Here is a 16,760-nt window from a genome sequence, read left to right on the forward strand (position 1 = left end):
ATTCTTGTTCATAATGCTTTCTTCTCTCCCTTCTTTCCTCTCTTTAGGTTTTATCCCTTGTCATCATACTACTTTAGAGTTTCTTCTCACCATCAACCTTTACACTCTCTTTTTTTACTTTTCCCTTTACTTTCCTTCAAACGCCCTCTGATTGGTAATTATCCATATTCATGGCATCACATTCTTTTCTTTATCACTCTACTAATACTGATCCATCGATCTCACCAAATACATTCTTTTCATCAGAACCATGTTCTATGCCTATTGCGTCATCATTCTAAGGAGGTGGCATTGAGAACAGTCTATCATCACGTGTAATAGGCCTAGAGCATAGAGTTCTCTAACCTGCGATCAGACCATTGCTTACATAATAACAATAATTTCTGAGAGAAGCTTGGGGAATCTTCTACTATTTTCGCTTGTGCGTGGCGTAAATTAAACATTATACTGGTAAAGTGCCTTGAATGGATAGATGAAGTGACCGAAAGAACTTCTCATGCTGTTCTCTTGCTCAGAAGGGCTCTCTCGATTGCATGCACATATAATTACAAGACATTTCAACTTCAAATCCATCTTCGACCACCATCATATACCAGTAGTAGCGTATTCATCCCATCTATCAAACGCATCTACATCTCATACAAAAATGTCTCAACAACCAGAGACTTTTGGCTTTGCCGCTGATATCAGTCAATTGCTTGATTTGATCATCAACACTTTCTACTCAAACAAAGAAATCTTTTTGCGTGAATTAATTTCAAACGCTTCAGATGCTTTGGACAAAGTTCGTTATGGTGCTTTAACTGATCCTTCAGTTTTGGAAACTGAAAAGGATTTGTACATCAGAATCACTCCTGATAAGGAAAACAAGATTTTGTCCATTCGTGATACCGGTATCGGTATGACAAAGGCTGACCTTGTTAACAACATTGGTACAATCGCCAAATCAGGTACAAAAGCATTTATGGAAGCTTTGTCTTCTGGTGCTGATATTTCCATGATTGGTCAATTCGGTGTCGGTTTCTACTCTGCATACCTTGTCGCCGATCGCGTTCAAATCATCACAAAGAACAACGATGATGAACAATACATTTGGGAGTCTGCCGCTGGTGGTACTTTCACCATCACACCAGACACAACCAACCCATCAATCGGTCGTGGTACAGAATTGCGCTTGTACTTGAAGGATGATCAATTGGACTACCTTGAAGAAAAGAGAATCAAGGACATCGTCAAGAAGCACTCCGAATTCATCTCCTACCCTATCCAATTGGTTGTTACCAAGGAAGTCGAAAAGGAAGTTGAAGAAGATGAAAAGCACGATGAAGACAAGAAGATCGAAGAAGTTGAAGACGAAGAAGACAAGAAGAAGGAAAAGAAGAAGGTCAAGGTCAATGAAACCTCCAACGAGGAATTGAACAAGACCAAGCCAATCTGGACTCGTGACCCCAAGAACATCACCCCTGAAGAATACGGAGCCTTCTACAAGAGTTTGAGCAACGATTGGGAAGACCATTTGGCCGTCAAGCACTTCAGCGTCGAAGGTCAATTGGAATTCAAGGCATTGCTATACATCCCCAAGCGTGCACCTTTCGACTTGTTCGAATCCAAGAAGAAGCGTAACAACCTAAAATTGTACGTTCGTCGTGTCTTCATCAGTGAAGATGCTGAAGAATTGGTCCCCGAATACTTGAACTTCATCAAGGGTGTCGTTGACTCTGAAGATTTGCCATTGAACATTTCTCGTGAAACCCTCCAACAAAACAAGATCTTGAAGGTCATCCGCAAGAACATCGTCAAGCGCTCTTTGGACATGATCAGCGAAATCGCTGAAGACAAGGAGAACTACACCAAGTTCTGGGAAGCTTTCGGAAAGAACTTGAAATTGGGTATCCACGAAGATACCGCAAACCGCGAGAAGTTGGCTGAATTCATGCGTTACCCATCCACAAAGAGTGGAGATGAGTTGACCAGCTTGGATGACTACATCACACGTATGCCAGAAATCCAAAAGAACATCTACTACTTGACCGGTGAAAGCATGTCAGCTGTCAAGGACTCTCCATTCCTTGAATTGCTCAAGAAGAAGAACTTCGAGGTCTTGCTCATGGTTGACCCAATTGACGAATACGCTTGCCAAGCATTGAAGGAATTCAAGGGCAAGAAGCTCGTCAGCGTTTCCAAGGAAGGATTGGACTTGGAAGAAACCGAAGAAGAGAAGAAGGCACGCGAAGAAGAATCCAAGAAATTCGAAGAATTGTGCAAGGCAATGAAGGAAATCTTGGGCGAACGTGTGGAAAAGGTCGTCGTTTCCAACCGTATTGTTGGATCACCATGTGTCATCGTTACCGGTCAATACAGTTGGTCCGCTAACTTGGAACGTATCATGAAAGCACAAGCATTGCGTGATAGCAGCATGAGCCAATACATGGCATCCAAGAAGACATTGGAAATCAACCCAGCCAATGCCATCATCAAAGAATTGATGCGCAAGACACAAGCTGACAAGAACGATGTCACTTTGAAGGATTTGGTCAACCTCTTGTTCGACACATCCTTGTTGACTGGTGGATTCACATTGGAAAACCCAAGTGACTTCGCCGGAAGATTGTACAAATTGATCAGTTTGGGATTGTCCATTGATGATGAACCAATTGCTGAAGAAGTACAAGAAGACAAGGCTGCTGAAGCAACAACTGGTGAAAGCGCAATGGAAAGTATCGATTAAGAGCACCATTTGTTTCGTCTTTTGTTTCTCGTTTTCCCATGTACTCTGTTCATATATAATTTACTAGACAAAACACATCTTTCTCGTGTTTCACCAAAATCAGATCAATGTCATTGTTTCAAAATATCTATTTGTGTGTGTGATAATCTACATTTAATTTTCACTGTTCATAAGAGCATCAAAAGCATTACGAGCAGCTTTAGCGGGAGTGGTAATCTTTTTGACCGTAGATTCGGTAGATCGAGCAGCTTTGTTGGCTGCCTTTTTCGCTTTTCTTTCTTTCTTGATATCTAATGCATCTAAACCAAGTTGACCTTGCAATCCCTCCACGATTGCATCCAAAACATTCACAACGATCGGGTTTGCTTCCTCTTCTTCTTCTTCGCCGATTCCATCATGAATGCGAGCCATGCCAAGATGGAAGATTGGACCAGAGAAACATGTGTGCGGTTCGACCCAATCATCGTCTTGCGTTAACAATAGTGTTTGTCCTAGAGCATTTGACAGTTCGGCGATCAATTGAACACAAGTAGACAGATGAATGGCTCTTGTTGAAGGGAACACGGATTTGATTCGTTCATCAGCAGAGATGAGTGATTCTTTGGAAAGTGTTTGATGAGCCAACATACTGCTTACTGCCACTTTTACTTCTGCAAACGACCAATTCGATCGAAGTTTGTTGGAGGCTTGGAGCCGTTCAGATTCGCTTATGATCAAATATCGCATCACGCTTGCTACCAACCAATACTGCTTGGGCAAAGCCATAATGGCAGGAGTATGAGCATGATGTGCATGCAAGAACAGATCCGATCGAACATCCTTTGGCATCAGTACAATTGGCTCTGGAGCAGGGTCCGATTCGGGTATCTGACCTTGCTTTCCATCGGGTCCTCCATTTGATAGACTTGCTTCATGGCGAGCCACAACGTTTGCTAGTGATGTTGGCAATTCTTTTCCTTTAATACGCAACATTTCCGACATTGATGGGATGCGTACCAACACCTTGCTGAAAAGCGTTCCTGATCTGACATACTCCAATACACCCGGAGCAGGCTTGTCTGCCTCCCGTTCTTCCATTACAGAACCGGGTCTTGTGGGAAGCTCTTCCAATTCCGCCTCCTCTTCTGCCTCGCTTGAAGATTCCGTATCTACTGAAATGACATCATCTGGTGTCTCGCCTTCTTTATAGGTGCGATCAGGTTGGAAGATTGGTACTCTAGAAGAACCTTCTTCGCTCTCTTCGTCTTCATCCGTGGTCGGAACTACTGGTTCTTCCCATTCTTTGCGTGCCCAACCCATTCCCCATACTTCGAACAGAACGGCATAAATCCATACTCGCAATTCACGTCCAGCATTAGAGTGGATTGAAGGTTGCTCAGGATCTTCAGGTAATTGTCTGGTGATGAACACTCTTTGTGTGAGTGTTTCAATGAGATATTCGCGGAAATGACCTGCTTCGAAAGCTTGTCGATATTTCTTTATTGCCTTAGGAGCAGCGATCCGATCAACGTCTCGACGATTAAGCAAGAAGGACATCGACTCTCCGAAGAAGGCAGCAGATGGACTGGCAAGATGTGGTGCATCACTATGCGTCAAAAGTGTATACGTTGCTGCTGAATCAATGATCGAGTCAACAATCAATTCACGTTCTCCTGATGCGACCACTCGTGGATTTCTATAACTTGTCTCTGATTGCGACAACAACCTGCTCACGACCGAGTCTACCAAAGCTCGAACAGGATCAGTAGGCACAATCGTCGAAGCAGGCCTGTTTGCACCGGGTGTATTTCGTGTTGGTGTTGCAGTTGCTGAAGATCCAACATCACTTCTGCCATCATCAAAATCCTGGGTTGATGACATGGCTAATCTTCCCTGCCCTCTTCTGCCAGAAGAGCTGCCAGACTTTGCTTCATTTTGCATCCTGAGCCATTCTGTTCGAATAGCAGCAGCGACGAGAGGGATCCGTTTGCTTCCTTCTATGTGTCGTAGGAAAAGATCTCTTTGAATGGCTGTTGTATAATCATTGCCAACGATTGCTGCAAAGAGAGGTAGGAGGGTTGGCGGTAACTCCAGATGCGAAGCTAGCTTTTGTGGACTGTAAGCACGTAAACGTATTGAGAGCAGTTCACCCTTGGCATCTTTGATCAATGAGGGAGGGTGATTGGTCGCCTCTTTACCGACGAAACCGGTTGGCAAGGCATTTGCCAATGATTTCATTCCACGTGAACCACCACCGCCGCCACCTCTTTTCTTCTTTCCAACCTGCTGAAATCCATCGTCATCGTCAAATGAATTTCCATTGTCCGCGACACCATTTCCATTTCTTTCTCCTTTAATCTCTGAGATGTACTCTATGCCATCCAATGGCACATACCCTTGACATCCTTTACCTCTCGAACAGAGGATGAAGAAGTCCGAGTCTTGTGATACCGCAATAGCGTTTCCGTCCTCTGTTGCCAACTCTGCCACGAGACTGTCTGCTTCTGTTGGTGAGAATAGTAAACGGACGCCCTCCGATTGCAAAGAATTGATTGCATCTACTGTAGAAGAATGCAAAAATGGTGGAATAACGTGTGAGTTTAGTTGTAGCGTTTTTGATGTTCTAGATTGTGGTGAGGAGTGCATGAAGCCATGATTACATGCTGCATATGTTGCTCTTCTTTTAATGATCGTTGGTAATTTAGATGGGAGAAATGGACCATCCATCACAAAAGTAACTTTGCACCCAGTCGAAAGCCATGCTTTTATGATTGTACGAACGGCTTCTTTGTATCGCTCATAATCCAGGCTACGAATAGAATCGCCAAAGAGATCAAGCCATACTTTGAAGATGAATGCCCAACAATCAACCACGAGTGTGGGTCTATCGTGATCGTTTCGCTCTGAAGTTGCTCCACTTTGCTCTCTTTCTGTTTCTATGCATGGAAGTTCCACAACATTTGATACCACCCTTTCTACTTCATTGACATACGTCGTCAACCAACGAACGCCCATTTTGGGTATATCTAATATCACTTTGAGGATGCGGATGTGACCATAGACAGGACTTCATATGCATGCTTCCTATCTTTTGCATAAATGAGAAGAACAATGACGCTAATATTAATATTGATTATGGATTAGGTAATATTTTCGCTATAGAAATTAGCTTACGTACACCTCCGCTTAAGGCATTAGAATTTCTCTCCAAACTTCTTTAGCTTCTGTATGCTTCGATCACGAGATTCTTTTTTCCTGGCCCTGTGCAGGCGAGAATTTTTTCGCAACTTTTTTTTTTGGAAGGTTGCGTATGCGTCAGTTAATAAGCCTGCCTATTCATAAAGAAGATGTGTGCTTGCCCTAATCAAAGATTCAAGTTCAAGCCGTTTAGAGCCGGTACCGCCACTTTTGTAACTTCTTCTACATCCACCTCATCATAATTCGCATACAAGGGATCTTCTTTGTAGGCCATCACCCTCTTTCCATTCATATATCACACAATGTTCTCAAGGGGACTTAGAAGCGCTACGGCGCCTGCCACACGCATGTTGGCCCAGCCACTGCGATCAAACACAACTGGAATGGCTCGTTTGACACCAGTCGGTGCAAGATTCAACTCCAGTAAACCTACTGGACCCGTTATCGGTATCGATTTGGGTACTACAAACTCATGTGTTTCCGTCATGGAAGGACAACAAGCCCGTGTTATTGAAAACTCTGAAGGTGGAAGAACTACACCTTCCGTCGTTGCATTCTCAAAGGACGGTGAACGTTTGGTCGGTGTACCAGCCAAACGTCAAGCTGTCGTTAACCCAGAAAACACTTTGTTCGCCACAAAACGTTTAATCGGTCGTAAATTCCAAGACAAGGAAGTTCAAAAGGATTTGCACAACGTTCCTTTCAAAATCGTCCCTCACTCAAACGGTGATGCCTGGCTCGAAGCACGAGGCGAGAAGTACTCGCCAAGTCAAATTGGTGCTTTCGTCGTCGGAAAAATGAAGGAAACCGCTGCTGGATATCTAGGAAAACAAGTTAAGCACGCTGTCATTACCGTCCCTGCCTACTTCAACGACTCTCAACGTCAAGCAACAAAGGATGCAGGTACAATTGCTGGTTTGGACGTTCTCCGTGTTATTAACGAACCTACCGCTGCTGCTCTTGCTTACGGTCTCGACAAGTCTGAAAGCAGTGTTATCGCTGTTTTCGATTTGGGAGGTGGTACCTTCGATGTTTCCATTTTGGAAATGCAAAAGGGTGTGTTTGAAGTCAAATCCACAAACGGTGACACACACTTGGGTGGTGAAGACTTTGACATTGTTTTGGTCGAACACTTGGTTAACGAATTCAAGAAGGAAAGCGGCATTGATATCAGCAAAGACCGTATGGCCATTCAACGTATCCGTGAAGCCGCTGAAAAGGCAAAGATTGAATTGTCAAGCACGTCGCAAACCGATATCAGCTTGCCATACATCACTGCCGATGCATCTGGACCCAAGCACATTAACAGCAAGATGAGCCGTGCTCAACTTGAGAAGTTGGTCGGTAGCTTGATCGCACGTACCGTCGAACCATGCAAGAAGGCATTGTCTGATGCAGGTGTTAAGCCCCAAGACATCCAAGATGTTATCATGGTTGGTGGTATGAGCCGTATGCCCAAGGTTTTGGAAACCGTCAAGGATATCTTCAAGCGCGACCCATCCAAGGGTGTCAACCCTGACGAAGCTGTCGCCATTGGTGCATCCATTCAAGGTGGTGTCTTGTCCGGACAAGTGACTGATATCTTGTTGTTGGATGTTACCCCATTGTCTTTGGGTATCAACACATTGGGAGGTGTTTTCACTCGTTTGATCAACAGAAACACAACCATCCCAACCAAGAAGAGTCAAATCTTCTCTACAGCTGCTGACCACCAAAGCGCTGTCGATATTCAAGTATACCAAGGTGAACGTGAATTGGTTCGTGACAACAAATTGTTGGGTAACTTCCAATTGACTGGATTGCCACCAGCACCAAAGGGTGTTCCTCAAATCGAGGTTACCTTTGACATCAACGCTGACGGTATTGTCAACGTTTCCGCTAAGGACAAGGCAACCGGCAAGGATCAAAGCATGACCATTGCTGCAGGATCTGGATTGTCTGACAATGAAATCGAACGTATGGTTTCAGATGCTGAACAATACGCCGAAGCTGATAAGGAACGTAAGGGAGTTATTGAAGAATCCAACCACGCACAATCTGTTGCTGCTGAAACAAACAAAGCACTAACGGAATTCGCCGACAAGGTTGACAAGGCTGAAGCTGAAAAGGTACAAGCCTTGATCAAAGAATTGGAAGAATTGGCCGCAAAGGGACAATCAGGAGAAGAAGGAATCACTGCTGCTGACATTAAAGGAAAGATTGACGAAACACAACAAGCAAGCTTGGGTATTTTTAAGAAGGTTTATGAACAACGTAACCAAGAAGCTGAAAACAACCAAAGCAAGCCCGAAGAAGAAAAGAAGGAATAAGTCAATTGTTTCGTTTTGTAATTCAATCCTCAAAAATGAAAGTGAACTGTTATCACTCTCTTATACACATTGATGAAGTAGTACAAAAAAAGGATCGTCAATGGCTATCATGTATGCACTTGCGATCTGACACCCTATAGAGATTCCAAAAAATCAAACTGCTCTCGATCATATTCAAACCTGTAGTATCTTAATATTTTTCCTTTTCTTTTCTCTTCTCATGTCACTGCTTCACCACTCAATACGAGATTCTCATTAGCAATCATTTGATCTGTCTGATTTGTGTGTGTGAATTTTAGTAAGCAAAAGGGAGCAAGTACTCCATATTGGTGTTTTTGGGAAGGTTCGGTAGGGCCCAACTGAAATTATCGGGAAGTTTCCTCACGCGACGCGTTTGTAAGGTGTGACATTTAAAAAAACACAAAGTGTATCCAGCAACAAAAACGCGTTCACACAACCAGCGACAACTGTGCATTTATTGAAGGATTTTTAGCTCCACTAACTCTTCCTCTCTCAAAGCAAAACTTTACTCAGCTTGTCGGACATCAACACAAGAAGTACTTTGTGGTTATCAAAAGCATTGATGTACTTCCATCAACACTTTCTGTCAAGATGAATCGTTCAGCACGACGTCATCGGTCTACAAAAGTGCCAAATGTGAAATTACGACCTGCTCCAAGAAAGAATGATGAAGAAGATGAAACGGATCAAGATTGGAAAGCAGAACAAGATGCAATGAAACATTATATGATGAATAGAGTCGCTCAAGCTGCCGGTAAACAAAGAAGAATCGATCATGATTCATTCGATGAGGATGAGGAAATGGAAGAAGATGAAGAAGAAGAGCAAGAAGGTAAAGGTGACGATCTTGCTCCTTTAGTCGGATGTGTGATTTGTACGACAGGATTTGATGAAACAAAAGTGGATTTGCATGAATGTGCTGTGGCGTTAGGTGCAAAAGTAGAAGGCAATCTAACAGAAGGAACAACACATTTGATCGCCAAACAACCTGGTTCAGAGAAATATTATTGGGCTATCAAATTAGGCATGCCTGTCTTGAAACCTGAGTGGTTAAAAGATTTACGAAGAAGATGGCAAAGAGCAGAACCAATCATGTTTAACGATCTCATGGAAGAATATCGATTAGATGCCTTTCAAGGTCTAACAATGGCAATGGCAGGTGTGATGGACGTAGAAAAACGTAAAGCAATTCGTCAAAAGATCAAAGGCGCAGGTGGCAGTACTCCTCAGACGTTCAAATTAGACGGCACATTCACCCATCTGCTATGCGAGGAAAGCAAGGCATCAGAAACATTGCAAGTCGTTCAAAGATATCTCAAGAAAGCAGAACGCTACCTTCGAAGAGCAGCAGATATACCGGACGACGCGGAAGATGCCCCACTGATGCGTGCTGCAATGAAGATAAAAATCGTTTGGATCGAATGGTTAGACGATTGTTTAGCAGTCAATGGATGTATAGACGAAAGACGTTATCAAATCACTCAACCAAGACCTTTGCCTGCCAAAAGATCAGATCTTATTGCCCAAATACAAAAGAGTACAAAAGAGACTGCTCAAAAGACGGCAAACAATATGAATATGGCAAGAGCTACGCTTTCAGATCCAACAGCCGCACTTAAACAATCAAAGATGCAAGAGCATCAAATACCCAAACCCGCCAACAAGAAGCCAAACATTGCTTTGAATAGACTGATGGAACAGCTTGGCCAGTCGACGTCTGAGGCAAACATTTTGAAAGAGAGCACGCCTATGGAAGAAAGTCGAAAGTCGGAAAAGGTTGCCACCGCGAATGAGTACCGTACCGACTCTGTACAGGAAGAGAATGGCGATGATCAAATGGAAGATGTGGCGGATGAGACACTACCGCTACCGGAGCATCCAAACGATGATTCGGTAGGTCAAAACAGTAGGAACGAAAAACAGCAGCAGCGTGAAGAGGCACATGAAATAGCTGAAGAAAGCACAAGCCACTTAGGCGAAAATGAAGAGGATGACGATGAGCTGGTCTTTGATGAGGCTTCTGGCCTGCAAGATATTCACTCCAAGGAGAAGAGCCTTTCCGAATTAACTCTCCGGATCGATCTTCGCGATGAGGAAAAGAACACTAAGCTTCTTAAAGCTCTACAAAAACATAAATTTACCAAATTACTGGATGCACAAGATTCACAAGCGGCAGACTTTCACATATTACCGCTTCACAAGGTTCATGTGGACTCAGGCGCTCATTTGGGTGTTCCTGTTACCCACTTCTTCATCGAAAGATGTTTAATTGAAGGACGCCTTATCGGTACAAATGAAGGTTTCGCTTTACAACCTTCGTCTCATGTGTTCCCTCTATCAGATGCAGCAAGTACATGTGTTTCGATAACCGGTTTAGGATCCAATGACGATGGACCGGATAGACATCAGTGCGAAATGGCTTTAGAGACGGCCGGTGTCAAATTCTCCTCCACGCTCAGAAGAGGGGAGCATACACATTTACTGGTCGGTAAACTCGCTCAAGGTAGTGTAAGTTCGGAAGCAAAGATAAGTCGAGCAAAGAAGTGGGGTGTTTCGATTGTCACTTTGGACTTCATCAATGAAATTTACAAAAGAGGAAGGATTCCGCCCTCTCATGCATCTTCGAAGTTTATACGTGATTTATCCACCTCGGCTATGGCAGATACCAGTGTCATGTCTGAGGGTAATTCGACTATGCTGAACGAAACACAAGTTCCTGATTTGTCATCCATCTTACGTACTCAGAATGGCAATGAAGGTAACAAACAGCCATTGGAATCCCCTAGAACTAATCTAGGGAAAAGACCATTTCAGCGAATCGTATCTGCAAATGTGCCAATGCATCTCGACAATAGTCCCAAGAAGCAGAATAATCGAAAATCCGAACCACCTCCAGAAAGTCAAACGAGAATACGTGAAATCGATATGGAAACACAAGTTCTTCGTAGATCGACACATCAAATGTTAGAACTTTTGAACGGTCATGATCAGACTGTAGAACAAAATTTGAACGGAGGCGGAGCAAATTCTTCTTCACATCGTAAGACCAGAAGATTACCCCCTTCGATGCGTAATAAAAGTAGGAGGACATCAAGAACTCCTACAAGCGAAGATCGCACAGAAGAAGAAAGTGGCAAGAATATCATTGGCAGCTTAGACGTAGAAGAAATGCTTGCAAAAGGAAGGGAACGAGAGGCTATGATGGCGGGAATGCATGAGTCTTCTTCCATGAATCCTTTTGCCGTTCAATCCAATGAGGAAAGCATGAGGATTGTATATGATGATCCTGCAGGTAGAAGAGAACGCAGAAAGATTGAAGCAATGATCAATAATTCCAAGCAAAAGGATGAAGTGAAAGACAAGAATGACAATGGACCAACTTCTCATATTTCAGCAAATACATCACCCGCTGCAAAAAGGGTACGAGCAACGGTTGCAGGAATATCACCTTCAATCAAAGCGAGGAGACAACCAGGAACAGCTAATCGGGACACATAAATGACAACGATCTAATGCAATAGATCACTTCTGTATAATACTACATCACACATATTCAGATAGCACACCAAACTGCATGGACAAAGAATGTATCAAAATCATGAGTAATTGCGAGCCAAAGGTGTTTACAAATGAGGTTGTTGATGATGAACATGCTAAATAATGGATATACTGAAAAGAAAACGTATGAAGAAAAATGTACACCTCCTGCTGCAGGTGATTATTCGACCTAAACATCTGCCTACCGCCTCCTTGACTGACTCAACCGCGCTGCGTCCAACATCGCACTGGCTTCTCTTCCCGTTGCAACGCCATTGCTAAGGAGAAGGTCTTGATCACGATTGGAGTAAAGATGATCTCTTTCCTGTTGATTGTTGTCAAAATATGATCCATGATCCCCGCCTCTTGCAGGCTCGCTAAGACGATTGCCCAACTTTCTGCCTCCGCCGAACGAATCAGATTCCGAAGACAAATGCATTTGTCTTTGTGAATGATCGCTCATTGGATCACTTTTACGATCCTCTTGATTGAGTCCTGGCGAATCCATCTCATTTCCCATACCTGCCTCTCCTCCTCCGCTGCTGCCTCCCATCCAAGCATATTCATTATCACGTACGCTAGAATGACCGCTGCTCACACTTCTTCCTCCTCCGCCCAAACGAACAGGCCCAGAAGGTGGACTTTGACGATCGAATCGTTCGTTGGACGAATATCTATTCGATGAGGATGATTGACCTGTACTGGAAATGTCCTTGTTCGAGGCACTAGCTACCAGCATCTCAGATGAAATTTGACGGTGTTGAGCACCATAAGCTGCTGCAGGAATTGCTCTCTCAGCTGAGCGTGTTCCTGGAGGCGCTCTGTTTGGCTTCACCAATCCTCCCCTTTTGGTTTTTGAGTTTGGGTTCGTGTTCGGTATAGAGGAACCCTTTTGTGTATTTACGCTGGCATTTGGCTGCCCAGATGTTCGACCTTTACCGCTAATAAGTCCTCCTTTCCCGTTTCCATTCAAACTACTGCTATTGGGCAGACTTTGATTGCCGCTGTGATACGAATCAGACTCTCCTCCATAAACGCCATTATCCTCTTGATGGCTACTGGAATTCTTTGTGCTGCCAAATAGTTCTTTGACAATACTGTTCGTCCTTGCGGTCGAGTTTTGCCGTCCTTCTGCATCATCGAGATTTAGCGTGCTAAGATCTAGCGGAAGAGAGATTGCCGGTGAATCTTTGGCCTCTCGCTTCAGATGATCCGGTTGTATCTGATCACCGACAGTAATGTGGGACGTGTTGTTGTCCAGCTCCAATCTCGATTCTGCTTCCGGTAGTCTAGACTCATTCTCTTCAGGTGTGGAGTACAAATCTCCACCTCCTGTATTCGCCCTCTGCGACATGTCATCTTCTGGCCCTTGTTGCTCAGCTCGCGAAAGAGTCTGTTGCTGCTGTTGCTGTTGCAATTGTTGTTGTTGCTGCTGAGTTCGATTGATCACGCTCAGGTACCAGAACATAAGATTACTGATCAAAACTTGCTCGTACAATGGCCTTCGCGGATTTGCCAATTTGATGTGACTCAATCGATAAACGGCTCGCTCAATGTGAATAGGATATCTGGTATAATAGCCTTGTTCCATCATCGGCTTCCCGTACATATCCAACAAGCTGCCAGTCGAGGGATTATGCATCCCACTTGCAGCATTGTACATGTGACTGCCATATTCATTCTTACTTGAATCTTCGTGTCCCTTCTTCTTTCCGAATAGGTTTCCCAAAAAGCTTGAAGATGTAGAGCCATCTTTCTCATGATGATTGGATGTTTGCTGGCTTGGATGCGTCATTGTAGCATTTTCTTGTGCTTCACGCTCTCTTCCCCGCTCCTTTCGTTCTTTCTTCTCTTTCTTACTCATCTTTTCACCATCATCATCCTTTGTCCAATTTGATAGCCAATGTAAACCAAAACTGCTCTTTTTCTCTTTCGTAGGCTTGCCAATCGGAGGAGCGCTTTGCATGCTGCCGAGAATTGGCATCGTATCTGATTTCACAAGCTTTTGATTGAGAGGTGGCTGTTGATAGGAAGCTGGCGTTCCTGATTGGGCTTGATTGGATTCAATGATTTGATCTTTCGCTTTCTGCTGTTGCAATGACGAGGTAGAAGGTGGTAAAGGCGCACTACGTGTTTTCTCAAATGCGGGCACCGGGGAAACATGCTGAACGGCGATTGGCTTAATTGCTGATCTGTCATTCGTTGAGGTCTCGTTGGAAGGTTCTCGTGAGAGTGCAGGTCTTTGTCCCTGGTCATTGCCAAAGTAACCATTGTTGAACGTCTCTGTCTGGGCTTGTACAAACCCATCGGTCATGTGTGATTGCGTGGGTGTGGTAGGGTCATCATTCGCGTCTGAAATGGCCAATCTCTCGTTGGAAGATTGTCCGCTACCGATACTTTCTGCCAATGAGGTTACACTTGTACGTTGTGTATCGTCTGACAAGAATGAATCGCGTGAATAGACATCCAGAATGCTATCAGTGACTCCTTCTGAGCGTGCTTTGAAAGATGGATTCGCACTCTCATCAGACGGTTCTGATATATCACTTTCACGTTTGCTTCCTTCTTCGGTAACACCAGCAGTATTCGTGCTGCCTTCGCGATCCGAAAGAGGCTCTTGCACGGATTGACTACCCGGTCCACGTCTTCTTCTACTGCCAGCATTTGCCCCTTCGTTTGAAAAGGATGATTTGCGAATCTTTGTTCTTGCTGCTCTACGTAAAATTTGACCAGGTCGTGGAACAATCAAAGGTGAATCTTGTTCGTTCTCCGGTGGAACTGCATCAACTTGATCCAAAGCAGATGGTGCAACGTTGAGACTCATGGTTCGTCTTAGTACACTCCGTAGTTCGGATGGATCACTACTTCTACTAGCCTCTTCAGCAAGTCTTTCCAGCTTTTGCAGATCATCTATAGATAATTCAGGAACGTTGGATTGATAGCTTTGACGTTGTGATAGTGTTCTCTTGTTACGTTCGACGTTCGATGTAGATGAAGAATCAATTCCATCGTCCATTTCCGGTCTATACTGTCTTCTTAGAGTACTGCCTCTGCGTGCAATCGAAGTGCTTCGCTTTTTCAACGCTTCTACTGAGGATACTGGCGAAGCATTCGATGGTAGACTGGATGGATAAGGCGTTTGCTGATCTTTGCTGAGGTTGCTTTGCTCGTCGACGGATAGTTTACCGCCTTCCTGTTGTTCTCGTACAGCACGAGAGGCGTGATCGTGAAGAAATCTGCGGAAATCCGAAGGGGAGATCTCTGGGTGCATAGACGCCGGCACCCAAAACAGATGACTCGGGTCGAGCGGTTCAGTTAGAGGGACATCATCTGTAGATGCATTCACGTTTGATTGATTGTCTCTCGTAGGAACTTGCCCCTCCTCTGCTGCCGCCCCTCTTCTCCTTGCAGTGAATAATGACCGAGGATTAGAGCTTGACCTCCTTGCCAAAGATCCAGTCAATGACGAAGGGCCGTCATCACGTAGCATCACACCACCATCTGATGTCCAATCGCGTGAATTAGAGGAAGAATGCAGTGATCCACTCGAATTGGCAGAATGAAGGGAATAGTCAGAGTCATGAGTTGAACGATTAGCAGCAGTTAATTCTGGCAAATCTGGATCATGAATCGGTCGATTGACTGAAATCCGACGATGAGATTTCAGCGCTTCAACCTCGCGTTGAAACTCGGAATCCGTAATCTTTTGCATCATTTGATTGAAATGCGATGATCGTTCTAAAAGCTTGTAGAATGATGGAATACCAAGACCGACACCCCTTTTGGCCAAAGTCAAAATTAAGCGGAATACACGAATGTATGCATGCGCATGCAAACAAACTCTGTCTTTTTGCTCTTAAAACTGCGATGCCATAGATAAGAGTTGATCAAAGTCGATGAAGGTGAATTGTATGCCGACCAGAATCAAGGGCTTGAAGAGAGGTTTAGGCGGGTTTGTTGGGTTTTAAAGCGTCTGTCGTATATCGTAGAGGCTCACTCCGATTCCAGAGACTAGTCAGATGAGGATTACCCTTTCGTCTTAGTCGTTTGGGAGTTGACTTGAACCACAACAAGGTCGCTCTTGCTCTTTGGTGATGCACGAATGACAAAACGCAGCAAATAAAGAGAGTTGAGTAGATTTGTTGCCCTTGCTGTTTGGTTCTCCTTTTCGCTCTTTATTTAATGAACGTCTCTTTGGTCGACCTGATCGTCAATGTAATACAGTAAGAGAAGGTGATGGTATGATTGGAATTGTAGTAGTGATAGCAATGTCAGAAAGCGGGCATCAAAGTCCAATTCAGCCTTTTGTCGGTTCTCATGCATATATGATTGATTAATGTTGTCCAAACTGATACGCACGCAGAGCCGGTGCTGCTTTTGCGTTGCGTTGCGCTGCGCAGGGCAAAGCCAAACCAAGAGCAGACAGGGTGTAAAATGCTAGTCTCCTTAAGAGTACAACAATACAGTTTCTCGGAATTGTATTCTGACCTGCATTGCAATACAAAATCCGCGTTTTCTTCTTCTTTTAAGTTCTCTGACTCCAGTTAAAGTTATGAATTTTGTCAGTCTAATGTATGGGATGTTTCCATTGGGCATAATAATGACACTTACATAGCATCAGTATCATTCTCAAGCTATTCATCATTGTCCATGGAGATCATTTCTCTATAGAAAAAGAATACAAGTTATTAAAACTCTATTAAGAAATGCACGAACGCGCACGCTATTGTTCATTTGGGGGGCCAGATGACCTTGTGCGTGTGCATGTATGCGCCGCGCTACTGCTCAGCAGTCGTCGTTGTCATACGCCTGGCCCTTGAACTCTCTTCTTCTTCGACGCGAAAGACCAACACCAAAATATTGGCGCGTATATAGACTATTCAGCCGAAAAACGCGAGTTGTACTTCACACATCATCCTGATTAGGGTCGTGAAATGTCAAGATGATGAGAAGAAGAGCAATCGCAGATGCAGATGACGATGAAGAGA

General features: G+C 44.1%; 5 protein-coding genes across 5 annotated transcripts; 3 read left to right on the plus strand and 2 right to left on the minus strand.

Moving 5' to 3' along the window:
* Positions 1–581: 581 nt before the first annotated feature.
* On the plus strand, positions 582–2,848 carry FA14DRAFT_161330 (HSP90-domain-containing protein). The gene has a single exon (XM_025499066.1). The coding sequence runs from the start codon at positions 647–649 to the stop codon at positions 2,726–2,728; it is 2,082 nt and encodes a 693-aa protein (XP_025353824.1). The 5' UTR covers positions 582–646; the 3' UTR covers positions 2,729–2,848.
* FA14DRAFT_161331 (PIN domain-like protein) lies at positions 2,822–5,785 on the minus strand. Its single transcript, XM_025499067.1, has one exon. It carries the CDS (start codon positions 5,720–5,722, stop codon positions 2,882–2,884), a length of 2,841 nt encoding a protein of 946 aa, XP_025353825.1. The 5' UTR covers positions 5,723–5,785; the 3' UTR covers positions 2,822–2,881.
* Positions 5,786–6,025: 240 nt separating this feature from the next.
* Positions 6,026–8,490, plus strand: FA14DRAFT_161332 (heat shock protein 70). The gene has a single exon (XM_025499068.1). The coding sequence runs from the start codon at positions 6,208–6,210 to the stop codon at positions 8,212–8,214; it is 2,007 nt and encodes a 668-aa protein (XP_025353826.1). The 5' UTR covers positions 6,026–6,207; the 3' UTR covers positions 8,215–8,490.
* A 336-nt stretch (positions 8,491–8,826) lies between these two features.
* FA14DRAFT_173318 (uncharacterized protein) lies at positions 8,827–11,733 on the plus strand (the record flags this gene model as incomplete). The annotated part of the gene is made up of 1 exon (XM_025500470.1): positions 8,827–11,733. One exon carries the CDS (start codon positions 8,827–8,829, stop codon positions 11,731–11,733), a length of 2,907 nt encoding a protein of 968 aa, XP_025353827.1.
* Positions 11,734–11,853: 120 nt separating this feature from the next.
* FA14DRAFT_63108 (uncharacterized protein) lies at positions 11,854–15,719 on the minus strand. Its single transcript, XM_025502595.1, has one exon. The coding sequence runs from the start codon at positions 15,485–15,487 to the stop codon at positions 11,975–11,977; it is 3,513 nt and encodes a 1,170-aa protein (XP_025353828.1). The 5' UTR covers positions 15,488–15,719; the 3' UTR covers positions 11,854–11,974.
* Between the last annotated feature and the right edge of the window lie 1,041 nt (positions 15,720–16,760).

This window comes from Meira miltonrushii (assembly GCF_003144205.1).
Source record: "Meira miltonrushii strain MCA 3882 unplaced genomic scaffold FA14scaffold_3, whole genome shotgun sequence".
NCBI classification, from domain to species: Eukaryota; Fungi; Basidiomycota; class Exobasidiomycetes; order Exobasidiales; family Brachybasidiaceae; genus Meira; species Meira miltonrushii.

Coding starts and splice junctions, on each gene's coding strand:
- FA14DRAFT_161330 (XM_025499066.1), top strand. CDS start 647: ATGTCTCAACAACCAGAGACTTTTGGCTTTGCCGCTGATATCAGTCAA.
- FA14DRAFT_161331 (XM_025499067.1), bottom strand. CDS start 5,722: ATGGGCGTTCGTTGGTTGACGACGTATGTCAATGAAGTAGAAAGGGTG.
- FA14DRAFT_161332 (XM_025499068.1), top strand. CDS start 6,208: ATGTTCTCAAGGGGACTTAGAAGCGCTACGGCGCCTGCCACACGCATG.
- FA14DRAFT_63108 (XM_025502595.1), bottom strand. CDS start 15,487: ATGATGCAAAAGATTACGGATTCCGAGTTTCAACGCGAGGTTGAAGCG.